Genomic DNA, 14,894 nt, shown 5'->3' on the forward strand with positions numbered 1-14,894 from the left:
AGGTATCAGGATGATAGAGGTCATCTTAAAGCAGGTGGGAACCTCAGGTTGAAGGTGGGAGAGGTTAAAAATATATGCAAATGCCCCTGCCAGCTGATCTGCACAGGATCTAAGGACACGGCCAGGGACACCATCTGGGCCAGATGCTTTCCATGGGTTCACTCTCCAGAAGACTGATCTTATGTCCACAACAGTGATTATGGGTTCAGTTGCATTGCAGGCTGTTGGGATGGGCCGTAACATACTGTACCCTTTTGTTCAAACCCTGCATAGAATGCGTTAAGCTCACCAGGAAGGGATGTGCTGTTGTTGGCGATGCTGCCCAACTTTATTTTGTACTCCGTTATAGCATGTAAGCCCTGCCACAACTGCTGGTTGGTCTGGGACTCGATTTTGGACTGGTATTATCTCTTGGCATCCATGACAGCTTTATGGAGGTTGTATCTCGATTCCTTTTACACCTGATCACCTGATTTGAATGCTGCAGTCCTAGATTTCAGTAGGGAATGGATCTCCCAATTCATCCATGGTTTCTGTTTGGGAACACCCATATCGTCCTCTTTGGAACACATTCCTGAACACACTTGCTGATAACATGATTTTTAATACAGATTTTGAACAGATGCTTTTTTACGATTCTAGAATAATATGTTTCTCGGGAATTTGAATGTCTTTTCAAATACCTGTCTTAATTGGGATTATTTCCTACAAGCAGATGGCAAATTCCTGAAACCAGTGTTTTGATTATTTTGTTGAATTTCAACTATTCTGATGTTCTCACTGATATTTTTAATTTTCACATATGTTCATGGTTCAGGCAACGAAAATAACTCAAAACCAATTAGAATCAGAATGAGAGAATGATTTATTAACAGGTAGCATCTTTATAAATGCAAATGATAAAAATGTTTCAATCAAATGGATTTGCCAAAGTGATTTTTTTTTGTCTAGGATCATGAGTTGAAGTAGTTCAGAGTAAAAAAATGATTTTATACAAACTAAGCATTACTTTCTTTTGAGTTTTAAGACTTTAACCCAGATAATTCATTTGGAGAAATCTGATGGCACTGATTCTCTGACATTTATCACTAAGAATATCTGACCTGACTATTCTTGGTCTGCAACACCATTTCATCATCAGAATATCCATGCCTACTGGCCTTTTATGCTGAGGTCAGTCTTAGACAAAATGTGAATCCTGCAGAATGGTCTATTTTTGTTCCTGACTGTGACATGAACTAGACTATTTAAAGTGATTGATTTCAAACTTATATTTGCAAGCATTTTAAGTAAAGTTGAACATGAGTACCATTTATTCTTTTATTGGCTCAAACATAAGTTTGAATGAAGGAATGATCTTTTGCATAATCCACAATATTAGAAGAAAAAAATAAATCTGGATGTTAATGTAATAGCGTAACATCTTTAAATGAGGTATTGGATAGTTCTTTGCCTGAAATGAATCAAGTAGGTTTGTAAATTCTATTTCAGTTTAATCCCAGTGTATCACTTCCCCACTACATGTAATATATATGTTTTTTTCACAAACAAAGCCAACATATTAGACTGTGAAAATACCCTAGGACCACTGATTTTAATTTTAAATACCTAAATACCACCAGGTTCCATTTGACTTTATAAAATGAATTTAATGTGCCTCATTTATACCAGACTTTAACAGCACCAATTGACTTTCCGTTCTACTAAGAAACACCTTGATTTCTGTGAAATCTCAAAGTGATTATTGGGGATAATCATGTTGATTCTTGCCAGTGATTATGATTGGAGCTGCCACGGTTCAGCTATTTAAATGGTGGCAAGTCCCAGACTTCTATGCGAGTGCTGTGAAACATGCAAGTCAAGGACTTAGTGACAGATATTGTATATTTATCCTGTTGCTGCAGATCTTTGGCAGGGCCCAATCTTGCTGGGATTTCTTAGTGTTTTTGGCTGGAGAATCAAACCTCAGATCCTTGTGGAGAATATGAGGTCACAATGATTTCAGTGGGGATAGTTGGACAAAAAATTAAGAGACAAGGGGAAGAGAGTTAGTTTCTGAATTTTTTCTCACTCTAGTTTAATATTTTTAATCACTTTGTATGTTGTATGACTTTTAGTTCAACACTTTCTTTTAAAGTGTGTTTTAATTATGGGGTGTCAAAGTGGCACAGCTACCAGACCTGCCAGGCCCAGCAACCTGGGTGCGAAATTTGCACATTCTCCCTGTGGCTGTATGGTTTCCTCCAGGATCTCCCATTTCCTCACACATCCCAAAGCCCTGCGGTTTGGTAGGTTAATTCACCACTGCATGTTGCCTGCAGTGTGTTGATGAGTGGTAGAATCTGAGGGTTGTTGATTGGAATATGGGGAGAATAGCATGCAGGGAAAATGAGTTGGGCAAGATGAGTCAGCTTAGATTTGATGGACCAAAATAGCTACATTCCATGTTGTAAAAAATTTTTTTAAATTGAATCTTATTAGTTTTTGAATGCTTCAGAAGCATGTCAGAAGCATTTACTAACTTTTAAAATCAATAACATTTCTTACACCTGGCAAAGTTTAGGCCCCCAGGTTTGGTGGCTGTTAGGTGCATTTTGGTGTTGGGACCTGTACACTGTGCTGCCTGAGCCCTAACATCATTTAGGCCCCACTACTGGGCTCCACGGTGTGAAGGGCCAGCGAAATAGGCCTTCCACATCTGGCCCAGGAAGGTATAAGGGAATGGGTGACCACGAAAAGTGATTCCAGGTGGAGACCATTGACCACAATCCAGCTGATGTTGTCACTGAGTAAAATTCTTGACTATTGATTTATATGAAATTTTAAGGATCCAAACCATTTTTACTTACAAATCACTTCACCTTATAATTTTAAAAGTATACAGCCTGCAAACTCAATTGGTTAGCTTATGTTGTTTAAATGCTTTGCAACTGATCTGTAGTGCGAAACTGATCACAAAACTCAGTTGGGAACCAATGGCAGATGTAGTGCATTTGTGGAAAATTTGATCAAAGCTTCCATGCTGGGAGCGAACAAAGAACACACATGGATGTTCTCCATCCACATACAATGCTTGAATGCACCTGAATTTACTGTGAATTAGAATCACAGCATTGCATTTAGGCCCAGTGTGGACTACACACAGGAAAAGTATTCTTAACACTAGGAGGATACTCTGCATCTGCACTCTTTAAAGAGAACCACTTTGAATAAATCACTTATAGATTTATTAGCAAGTAAGTTGGATCTGAGCTCTCTTTATTCAGTTGGGTATTTGTGAACCAATGAAACAATTGTGAACTTCCATAAAGTCTGGATGATCAATAAGCACCAGGTTCCCTCTTTTTATTGCTAAAAATACTAAAAATTAGTAATGGTCCTCTAGGTCTCCAGCATGACCTGTTAGAGAAGGGAAGGGCAAGAAGGCTTTGTCAAAAGAGGCTAAAGGAGGAGCGATAGAAGAAGTCTGGCTGGAAGTTATCAGGAACCAAATTCTCACCTCCAGCTATCCAAGGAAGTCCAGAAGCTAAGGTTTTCTAAGTTACTGGTGACAGAAGCTCTGGATCGTCCAAGGCAGCTACTAATATATGCCACATATCACAGTTTGCAGCACACCACTGCATGCATGGCACAACAGGGTCTCTCTGGTCAGTAAGGGAATTCATCTCCTGCTTCAATAAAGAGCAGCAGGCATATGGATTTCCCAAGATCTGTATGTCCACTCTGAATAAAGTTCTACCTGATTCAGGTTGAAGAAGGCTAGAGCACTGTCAAGCCCTGAATCACCTTGTACTGTCACTGCAGTCCAACACTGATACCATGCCTGCACTAAAATGGAGCTGGCAGTTGCTCAAGAAAACTTTTTCCCTATCACAGGAGGAAGTTGCATGGCCATCATCAGATTCTGCAGTATTGTAATGTCTAAGCGTTGATACAGAAATGGCCACCTCTTCCATGTGGAAAGGATGAGCTTCAGGCTCTATACAAGTTGAAATTCAGCATCCCATACATGTCATGCCTCATGCAGGCTCTTGGCTAGGCCAGAGCATTTCAATCTGTATTCCCCACGCATCTCAATCTGTATTCTTTACAGCCTTTTTCAAAAGGCTGAATCTTTTAAATGCCCAAACCAGGACTGCACAAATGCCCAAATGAATGAAGAGAGCTGAGATCCAAATTACTTGCTAATAAATCTATAAGTGATTTATTCAAAGTGGTTCTCTTTAAAGAGTGCAGAAAGGCTTTTATCTGAATCTTCCAGCACTGAGCTGGCATGTGACTTTGGCCTCTGATAATTTGGCAAACGAGATCACTCATCATTTATCAGCCATACATTTTTTAATTTTATCACCAAAATGGATAATTTCACTTTTTTCCATTACACTCTATCCTACCAGACCTTTATCTCAATGCAGGGCATACCTCCCTATGGTTATCTGCCTTTGCCAGTGAATCGCCATGCACTACATCCACAAAACACATGTCCTTTCTCATCTGTCATTCCTCTGTGTGTGCTTCCCAAATGGGATTCTTGCAGTGATTGGATTCTCCTTTAAGAGGTGCAAGTATGACATCAGTCAGCATTGGTTAATTGTTGCAGGTGCATGCCACTTACGAAATTATTCATGCTTAATGAACACTAATGGGCAAAGCAATGAAATTGCCACCTCCAAAGCTTGACATGTGCTGATGAAAAACATGTACCAATGGTGCTGTAACAAACTAGTGCAAATACTTCTCATGAATTCGATATCTGTCACTGCAATTTTTGGGCTACCAATGATGGAATCTGGCCACTTATCTGCTGCTGCTTGTCGTATGATTGCCTTTGTTACATTAATGGCCAAGCGATCCATTTTGTTTAAATGGAAGGATCCAATACCTCCCACTACTTTTCAATGGTTTTCTCAAACTATATCATGTTTAAACTTAGAAAAAATTAGGAGTGGCACTGTTGATTCTTTGCTTAAATTTGAGGAAGTTTGGAGTCCATTTATTCAATATTTTCATATGATATAGATCCCTTTTCAATAATCTTTGAACTTAGAGGAGCGGAGTTGAAGACATAATAATGCTCTTTGTTCATCGAGAAATATCAGTCCAGTTTTTTTTCTATTGAATTTTTTTTTAGTTTGTTTCATTTTATTACTTACAATTTTTTTCGATTTGGGTTTTTTTTTATATAATAAATCTTTTTCCTTCTCTTTTTGATCTTTTTTTGTAATATATTCGTTTACCAAGAAACTGTGGGGCCTAGAATATATTTTTTATTCTTTATGACTACATACGTCATGATTGTCCTCCCGATCTCTTTGTATTACGTGTATAATTACTGATGTTATACGTATTAATCTGTATTAATTTGAAAATTAATAAAAAGATTGAAAGATGAACTTGATATCTGTTCTCTGGGGAAACCAATATATATTTGCATGAAAAACAGAAAATCATCAGGACTGCAGAAGTGAGACTGGTTTACACCTGTTGCATAAAACAGGCTCATAGCAAATTTGCAGTCTGCTTTACATAGTACCCTATTTTCTTTTAGCTTTGAAGTTAATGGAAAAGTAATTTTGGTGCAACTTAAGATGGACTGACAATTCACAATGAGCATGTTCCATGTTGTTTGGTAAACCAATCTTAACAACAAGTTATTGATCCAAGAAAACCATTGTATTTGTACATCTAATGGATTAGTTCTCAACATTCAAAATAATAGGAATCATCAAATTGATATACTCAATCATAATTAAAGCAACTCATTTTATTTCTGTTGAAAGTAGAAGTGTCAGTGCTGTAGAGTTTCACCGATACTTTTTGATATTGGCTGTTTGGTTTGTTCCACTGGAGGTGGTAAAACACCGCATTTTGTATGAAAAGTAAATTGATAATTCCATTTTTGTCAAATGATAATCATTTGTTGCAGTGAAAATTGAAAACAAATTGAAATTTAGGAATACCACATGAACATTTGTAACAATTAAAGCTGAGCATAAACAGGAGAAATTAGGTCCCAGACCTTAATCCTACACGTAGTGAATCCTGATCTGAGCAGAGATTTTTGGTACTGGAGAGAAAGTCCATTGCTAGAAAATAACATTGTAGAGGAACGAAATTGACGACATAATATTGCTCTGTTTCTACTGAGAAATTTTAGTCCAGTTTTTTTTTGTTTGTTGTTTTTGAAATTTTTCTGTTCAGTTTAGTTTATATTGTTTATAATTTTTCTTATTGATTTGGGTTTTTTTTTTCTCTTTTTTTAAATTTATATAATAAATCTTTTTCGCTCCTTTCTTTTATATTATATTCATAAGAGATCATTGGATCTCAGATTTTTTTATGTCTTATTGTTCTTTATGATTATCTATGCCATGATTGTTATCCAGATCTCTTTGTATTACATGTACAAACATTGATGCTATATATTAATCTGTATTAATTTGAAAACTAATAAAAAGATTGAAAAAGAAAAGAAAATAACATTGCAGGAGGAAGATTATCCATGGTTAGAAGACAACTTTATTTGGTACATTTTTGTTTGCAATTTATTAATTGCTTTGCTGAACCTCTGAAAAATCCAAAATTTTTATGACACCATGAAACCAAACTACTGCGAATATGACATAAATAATTAAAATATATATGACAAATGCTCAATGTTTTTACTTCAAATTGTTTGTGTCTTTATTCTAAATTTCTCCCCTTCTTCTTTATTGCTACAGGATTTTTAAGCACTGGTGACCAAGCCGCTAAAGGAAATTATGGGCTTCTTGATCAGATACAAGCATTACGATGGATTAGTGAAAATATAGCTTTCTTCAGCGGCGATCCATTAAGAATAACTGTTTTTGGATCTGGCGCTGGTGCTTCTTGCGTCAATTTGTTGACTTTATCCCATTATTCTGAAGGTAACCGTTGGAGCAATTCAACCAAAGGTATTAAGCAGGTTGAAAATTTTGACAATTTTGGTGTCTGCATGCCACCGCCATCAGTATCCTGTGACACTCTGTATATATTTATATATAATTGTTGACTGAAACTCAGAAAAGAGCAATCTTTTTGGCTGTATTAGATTTTTTTTATTCTGAGTCAACTCTTATGTGCATGCTCACATTTTGAGTGACACATTTTCTCTAGCCTATTGATCTTTATAAACAACAGCAAAATAAAAATTCTAGCGGACTTCTGAACAGCACGCCAGCACATCAAAGTAGCTGATGTTTTTGGTTATTTCCCCTTCTTATAAAAGTGGTTGTTTGTCAAAATAAACCCACTCTTGAAATATATGCTGCCAAATGATATTACTAATGACGGGCAGATATATTAAAGTCCTTTTGTCATGCCACTCCACTTTCTACTTTCATTCTTCCATCAGTGATGTTATTGGATTGTAGAATTTCAAATAAAATGAAGGAAAAAATTCAGTGCCTGGTTCAGAAATCTTTTGTTTGAGAATGCATGAGCTGCTTGCTGTCATTTGAAAAATGTTTGAATGTTTTGCATGCATGATCCAAAATTGTCAAAGCATCGAGGTCACAAGCAGATGTTTATGTGCGTGAGTATCTGTTTACCCCATATGCCTACCACTACTAGAGTAGATTAGACTTTAGGTAGAAGCAAACTTGATCATCCATTAATTCATCAAATTTATTTTCTGCATCTTGCTCCACATACAATTCTCACCTTTATGCATGCCCATTGCCTGCCTATCAATTCTGTTTGTCCACTGTCATTATTGTTGTGTGATTACTTTATATTTTAATTTTGAAAAACAAACTTAATTAGGAGACAGTCTCCTGAAAGACTAATGGAAATGCAAATTTGTGGCTTTCACCAATAATTAACTGGCAAATTTACATCTTACTTTCTTCATATTTTACTGTCTGTGGATTACATGAAGCAAGATACAAGCCTGTTGTGTGGAGGCTTACATAGAACATGATGTTTAAAAATACATCGGAAAATTTGGAATAGTAACAACATGGAGTCTCTCGTCTCAAAATCTTTGCTGTCTGTTTCAATAATCTTAAATATATTTTATGCCTGCACAGTGCTGAAAGTGCTGCAAAAGTGACCAAACTAAATTTTTCATGATCATATTTTTGATGACTTATTGAAAACTGCTTTATGAATTGAACTCCACCTTAAACCATGATAAAAGGAGTCCATTGATGCACTGATCAATTTGTGTATTTTAAGTTTTGAATACTTCATCTTCCTTCAGTTATCATCTGTCATGCTGATGCACAGAACCATTGTCACATGATGCAAAAATTGAGTTAAAAAATCTGAAGTTGCTTTGTCATTTTATCCTAAAATGTAGATTGCAGTTTAGTACTTAGAATTTTCCTGATATGAAAATATTTTATTATATATATATATATATAATTCAAAATATTTTACAATTAGTCAAGCAAATGTGAGTAATTTATTTTGAAACTGAAAGTCAAACATAAATTTCTGAAATGTTCTCTTCTTTCATGTGTTTAACGTGATGGTGGCTTGCAAGGCTCAAAATAATTCTCTTGGTTTTCTCTTTGTTCAAACACATCCTCAGTAGTCGGAAATATGATGTTCTTTAAAGTGCTAAGGGGTTTCTGTTCTTTTTATATTTTAAAATTAATCCACAAGTATGATGCTGCTACACTTGAAAACATTTTGAGTTAAAGAGAATATCATTTAGTTTCTTTGAAATGCATTTAATTCGTGTTTTAGTGTTTCATCCTGTGGAGAATTTTTAAACTATGCTGTGAATTTGTCAGAAGAATGTGTAATGCCTCTCTTACACAGCAAACTAACAATCAGAGTAGCTGCCATGGCTTGAGGTTTTGCTTAAACTCTTTAGTGACCAACATATAAATTAACATAAAATACTGTTTCTTTTTACCACTAATTACTGTAAAATATAGCACCCTAATGCATTTAATGGTTGATTTTTCCTAATTTTTTCTCTAATATACTTTTCAGCAGTTGTTGGAGCTGGTGAAAAAAGAATATATTACATATTCTTTTCAGTATTTTATTACTGTTTATAGTTCATAATACTTTAAATAACCTTCCAAACAGTTAAAATGATGGAGAATCTTTACAGAACATCTCTGCAATTGTTTACCACAAAAGATTAGATGATGAGTTTGTTACTTAATGTGGTAGGCCATAGGTTTTGTTAGTTCTTAATATGTTGATGCATAAGAATGCTATACAAAATATAAAGTGGAAAAAGACTGAAGAGATAAATGCATCAAATCTGTAAAGAGAAAAGACAGGTGCCAACATTCCATCATGGAGGAGAAATGTTCTGTATATTTAAATATGTTACATTATAATTCAAAACTGTGTTTTCTGGTGAAATAGAATGTTTATGTGCATGATGATGTCAGAATTCTATTATTATGTGAATTAATAAATATACTTAAGTAGTAGTGAATATGGACCTTTTTGCTCAGTAATTCCCAAAATGAGCAGCTATGCCATTAAAACTACAGTGAATTTAGCAGCTATAATATTGTTTGGAAATTTTGATAGTGACCATCAAATACTAAATGAATACATCAAATAATCCAAAAGGTGGATGTAAAATTAAGTGTAAAGTATTAACAAGCATAGATAATTAAAAGTACTTTTATTTTCCTGATAGACCTCAATTTTAGGTATTCTCAAGTGCTGTGACCAGTTAATTAAGACATTATAGAATTTTGAATTTTGAAGGCAATAATACTTTTGAACCACTTTGATGATCAAGTGCTGCCTCTAGTTCTCATTAAAGTGTAACAATTAAATGTTATAATAAACATTGATGACTTTCTTAGTACCCTTTGTGATATCTGTCCACAGGCCTTTTTCAGAGAGCAATAGCACAAAGTGGTACTGCTTTGTCCAGCTGGGCAGTCAGCTATCAGCCAGCAAAGTTCGCAAGGCAGTTGGCCACAAAAGTTGGCTGCAACATGATAGATACAGTTGACTTGATTGAATGTTTACGTTCTAAACAGTACAAGGAACTTGTTGAACAGGACATACAACCTGCAAGATACCATATTGCCTTTGGACCGGTCATTGATGGAGATGTTATACCAGATGATCCTCAAATTCTAATGGAACAGGGTGAATTCCTTAACTATGACATCATGCTGGGAGTAAATCAAGGTGAGGGATATAAATTTGTTGAAAACATAGTGGACAACGAGGATGGAGTTTCAGCCAGTGATTTCGACTTTGCTGTATCTAATTTTGTGGATAACTTGTATGGTTATCCTGAAGGCAAGGATGTCCTAAGGGAGACCATCAAATTCATGTATACAGATTGGGCGGACCGACATAATCCAGAAACTCGGAGGAAAACATTGTTGGCTTTGTTTACTGACCATCAATGGGTGGCACCAGCAGTGGCTACAGCTGACCTACATTCAGGGTTTGGTTCACCCACTTTCTTCTATGCCTTTTATCATCACTGCCAGAGTGACATGATGCCAGCTTGGGCTGATGCATCACATGGAGATGAAATTCCTTATGTGTTTGGGGTTCCAATGATTGGTGCTACCGAACTTTTCCCTTGTAATTTCTCCAAAAATGATGTCATGCTAAGTGCTGTTGTGATGACGTACTGGACTAACTTTGCAAAAACAGGGTAAGTCATGGGTAAGAATTATAATACTACAAATATTACCAAAAATTGTTTCTTTATAAATTTTGATGTTAACCTCGGTACTTCTAATATAAACTGTTATCTGCTTCTAACCTCTGTCTGGTCATCTGGCTTTTAATCCAGAGACCAAAGCAATGATATGTTGATTGCATTCAGATATGTTGGATATTTCTGATATAATTTACTTCTCAGGAAATTGCCAACTTCAATAAAATTGGCTATAAACAAAATTGCATTCCCTACATCTGATTATTAAATATTTCCCTAAACATTTTCAAAATATTTTAGCACAGCCTTGGTTTTCTTATTTAATTGAAGTTCTCACTGCAGCTATTTAATACATCCCCAGCAACAACAATATAGAAAACAAAAAAAAATTAAAATGAATTGAAGTTCTGGTTAACAGATTGTAGTTTGATTGCAAAAGAAAGTAAAGTGAGCAAGTATTCATTTTAATATGTCAAAAGTAGAATGAAGTTGAATTGGGTCATTTTTAACCAAAACTAATTGTCTGTCATAATTATTATTGACTTAAGGTGACAGAGCAAAGAGGAAGGCTATTCAGCCCAATGTGTTTGTGCTAACTCTTTGATAGAACCATCTAATTAATTCAGTTCCCTCCCACCTTCCGATAGTCATGTAGTTTTTATTTGAAGTATATGCAAGTTCACTTCTGAGTAATACTTATTGTTCAGCTTCTGCCACCTTTTCAGTCGGTGCAATCCAGATTGCAGTGACTTCTGGGTACATGAAAATGTTTCCTCATGCTGCCTCTGGTTCTTTTGATATCATCTTAAATCTGTATCTCCTGGTTTCTGACCCCTCTCCCACTGAAAAAAGTTTCTTCTTATTTGCTCCATCAAAACCATTCATTATTTTAAATATCTCCATCAAATCTCTTTCCCAGTTCAGTACTTTGGATGATGCCTTACCATTGCTTCTTAAAGACTGAGCATACCTTATTTGCTTTAATCTACCTCCATCTACAAAGCAAAAGATCTTATATGTTTTCAATAGCTTTCTCAACCTGTCTATGCAGATGACCCCCGTATTACAGCATGTGGTAGTTGGGGGGGTGGGGGGTGGAGAGTGGGGTTGTGTTCCTAGAAAACAGTCCATATTGCTGTATTGCGATTTTCCATAATGCAAAGCTGCATCATCTGTGCATATGTCAAGAAATGCGAGTTGAAAAAAAATGTTGTTAATTTATTTATTTTTTAAAACATAAATTCCGTAAGAGCAAATCTTTATTTCGTATCCCAGATTTTTTGGTAGTGACTTGTGAATTCCATAAAGGTGAATTTCCATTATCCAAACTGCCATAATTCAGGGGTGGGCTGTACACACATTTCCTGGCCTCACTGTTCCTAACCTCCTTCAGAATTGTCCCAACTATGCATGTTGTTTCCCCTTGTTCTTCCTAACAGAATGTATTACTTCACATTCCTCTGCATTAAATTTCAAACCAGTCACATGTCTACCCAATGTTTCCACCTATTACTATGTTTACATTGTTTGCCATATTTTGAAATGATGTATCATTTTTAAATTGTAATTATCCACTTTAAGGTAAGTTCAAGTTAAAGATATTGATGAAGGATACCATTTATTCTGACATAAGCTTTAGTAAAATACTGTTTGACACTTCCCTCCAACTTCCTTGGCAAGTTCCATTTGAATGTCCACATTAACCACATTATCCTTTTCATCCTTTTCTGTGTACACTTTATTAGCCTGTACCTTCACAATTAATATTGTTCTGGTTTATTGCCTCCAAAGGTTTCCTCAAAACTGACGATCACTTAACTGGCCCGTACTTGCTATGTTTAGCCTTCTGTGCTTTTTTTTTAGCAAAAGTGCAACACTTGCAATCCATGGATGTCACCAATTTATCCAAGGAAGATTGAAACACTGTAGTCCCATGCTCAGGAATTTCTATCCTTTCCTCAAAAATGTAGGATTCATGCCATCCCACCAGGTGGCTTTCCTACTTCAAAGACCACAATCTTTTAACTAATTCCTCTTTATTTTTATCCTTTTAGTTATCATTTTTGCCTTCTTTATGGCTATGTCAGATTCTGTACTCTGGAGATAGATGCAAAATATTCACAATTTTCTTGACTATCTATGTTATTTTAATATTTTGCCTTCCAAGGACCTTTGCCTGCAGTTCATTCACATTAATTCCCCAGAATCAGTTCCAGTTCTGTTTTCTTGCTAATTGACCAAGAAAGTTGGCATGCCATTTTTCGGAATTTGTCCCCTCTATCTCTATTCAGCTCGATATCAGTGTGTGTAATCTTTGCATCTTTCTGTAATTTTCTAATAAATTTGTTCTTCTACTTTCCTTTCACTTCTTGGTGGCCTTTGGTACACAAGCAATATTACAGCTTCTCTCTTGTTCCTCATTTAAATCCAATAAGAATCAGTCCTTAACTCTTCAACTACAACATTTTCCATTGCCTTCGTAATTTCTTTACCTTATTCCTTCTGTATCTTTCTTGAATACCTTGTACTCAGAAATATTAGGTGCCAATCCTCCAATCCTCTTGTTCTTTGTGCCATGTCTCCACCATCATATCATTGTCCCATAAAGCAAGTTGTGTTTGCAGCTTACCAGTCTTACCTGCCATGCTCCTTCCATTTACATGCATGCACTGCAAATCTTAAATTGTTTTGTCTTTGCTCATTGGCTGATCTCAATTTAAAACTATAGAGGGAATTTTACATTTGAGTGCTGACAAAAATGGAAAGAACTTCTGGAAAATAATGAAGATGAATAGAATTCAAAGAATTTCCACTAAAAGCTGACTTTATGTCAGCATTGTTGTATACCTTATAGCCAATCATATCTTTAGAACAGAGTCAGCAATATCTTCCAAATGGAAGATTAATATGTAAAACATATAACAGAATATCTGGAAAAAATATGGTTATTTTGTTTCTTTTTCTATGTGATTCCTTAATGATTTGTAAAATACAAATTTATTCCCCCTACAGTGACCCAAATCAACCAGTTCCTCAGGATACCAAATTTATCCACACCAAGCCAAACCGTTTCGAAGAGGTTGCCTGGTCAAGGTATTCTCAGAAAGATCAACTCTACCTGCACATTGGACTGAAACCACGTGTTAAAGAGCATTATAGAGCTAATAAAGTCAACTTATGGTTGGAGCTGGTTCCTCATTTACATAGCTTGAATGACATTTCCCAGTATACTTCTACAACAACTAAAGTCCCATCAGAAATTACAAACAGACCGTCAAAGAAGTGGTCTGTTACCACTAAACGTCCTGTGACATCAGTCTTTCCTACTGTTAAACAGGATGACCAGAAGCATTCGGCAGGTCCTTTCTTGGTTGATCAAAGGGACTATTCAACAGAGTTAAGCGTTACTATTGCTGTTGGAGCTTCATTATTGTTTTTGAATATCCTTGCCTTTGCAGCATTGTATTATAAGAAGGATAAAAGGAGGCATGATGTTCATAGAAGATGCAGCCCTCAGCGTAACACCACTAACGACCTAACTCATGCACAAGAAGAAGAAATTATGTCCCTACAGATGAAGCACACTGATCACGAATGTGATTCCATCCATCCACATGAGGTTGTTCTGCGGACAGCCTGTCCTCCGGATTATACATTAGCAATGAGGCGATCTCCAGATGATATACCTTTAATGACACCGAAGACCATTACAATGATTCCAAATACCATACCTGGAATGCAGCCTCTCCACACATTCAACACATTTACTGGAGGACAAAACAGCACCCTTCCGCATCCTCATCCCCATTCACATTCAACAACTAGGGTATAGCCAGGCTAGGATTTGAAGAAAAACAAGAGGTCAAAAAAGTGTGAGATTGCTAGTGAAGATCATATTTAAATTGGTGTTCATGGTGCATGACCATTACTAAATAATAAGAGGAAACAATCTGTGGTAATTGTCTCCAATACAGTTGGATATATTCCTAAAAGGCAAGTAAGTTTTGAACCCATCTGATCAATTTTAAAAATTCTGGTAGATGGCAATATTTTGCAGTTCTCTTGAGAAAGGAGAAATATTTTTTCTCTGAAGACTTTGAACGATGCGTTCTGCTTTGGTGCCAAAAGTAATTTTGTCCAGTTAGGCATGTGTGGCACTATTGAAGAAGGATTTCAAACAATAACATTGAAGACTGCATAAGTGCACAAGGAGTAAATTCCTAGATTGAAACAAATTCTGTCTATTTTCTTTTTGGAACAATGC

The 14,894-nt window shown here is 35.8% G+C and overlaps 1 protein-coding gene across 13 annotated transcripts in view; it reads left to right on the top strand.

Annotated features, from left to right (window-relative positions):
* Positions 1–14,462, top strand: part of nlgn1 (neuroligin 1) — a 413,916-nt gene extending 399,454 nt beyond the window's left edge. For 10 of the 13 annotated variants that reach the window (XM_052017678.1, XM_052017674.1, XM_052017665.1 and 7 more), the window contains 3 exons: positions 6,723–6,908; positions 9,835–10,624; positions 13,643–14,462. In XM_052017678.1, coding sequence (XP_051873638.1) covers positions 6,723–6,908; positions 9,835–10,624; positions 13,643–14,462 — 1,796 coding nt within the window. Of the gene's footprint in view, positions 1–6,722; positions 6,936–9,834; positions 10,625–13,642 lie in introns of all 13 variants that reach the window. The other 3 variants (XM_052017667.1, XM_052017666.1, XM_052017669.1) reach the window with 1 other exon arrangement.
* Positions 14,463–14,894: the final 432 nt, after the last annotated feature.

Source organism: Pristis pectinata, chromosome 6 (genome assembly GCF_009764475.1).
Source record: "Pristis pectinata isolate sPriPec2 chromosome 6, sPriPec2.1.pri, whole genome shotgun sequence".
Classification (NCBI taxonomy): Eukaryota; Metazoa; Chordata; class Chondrichthyes; order Rhinopristiformes; family Pristidae; genus Pristis; species Pristis pectinata.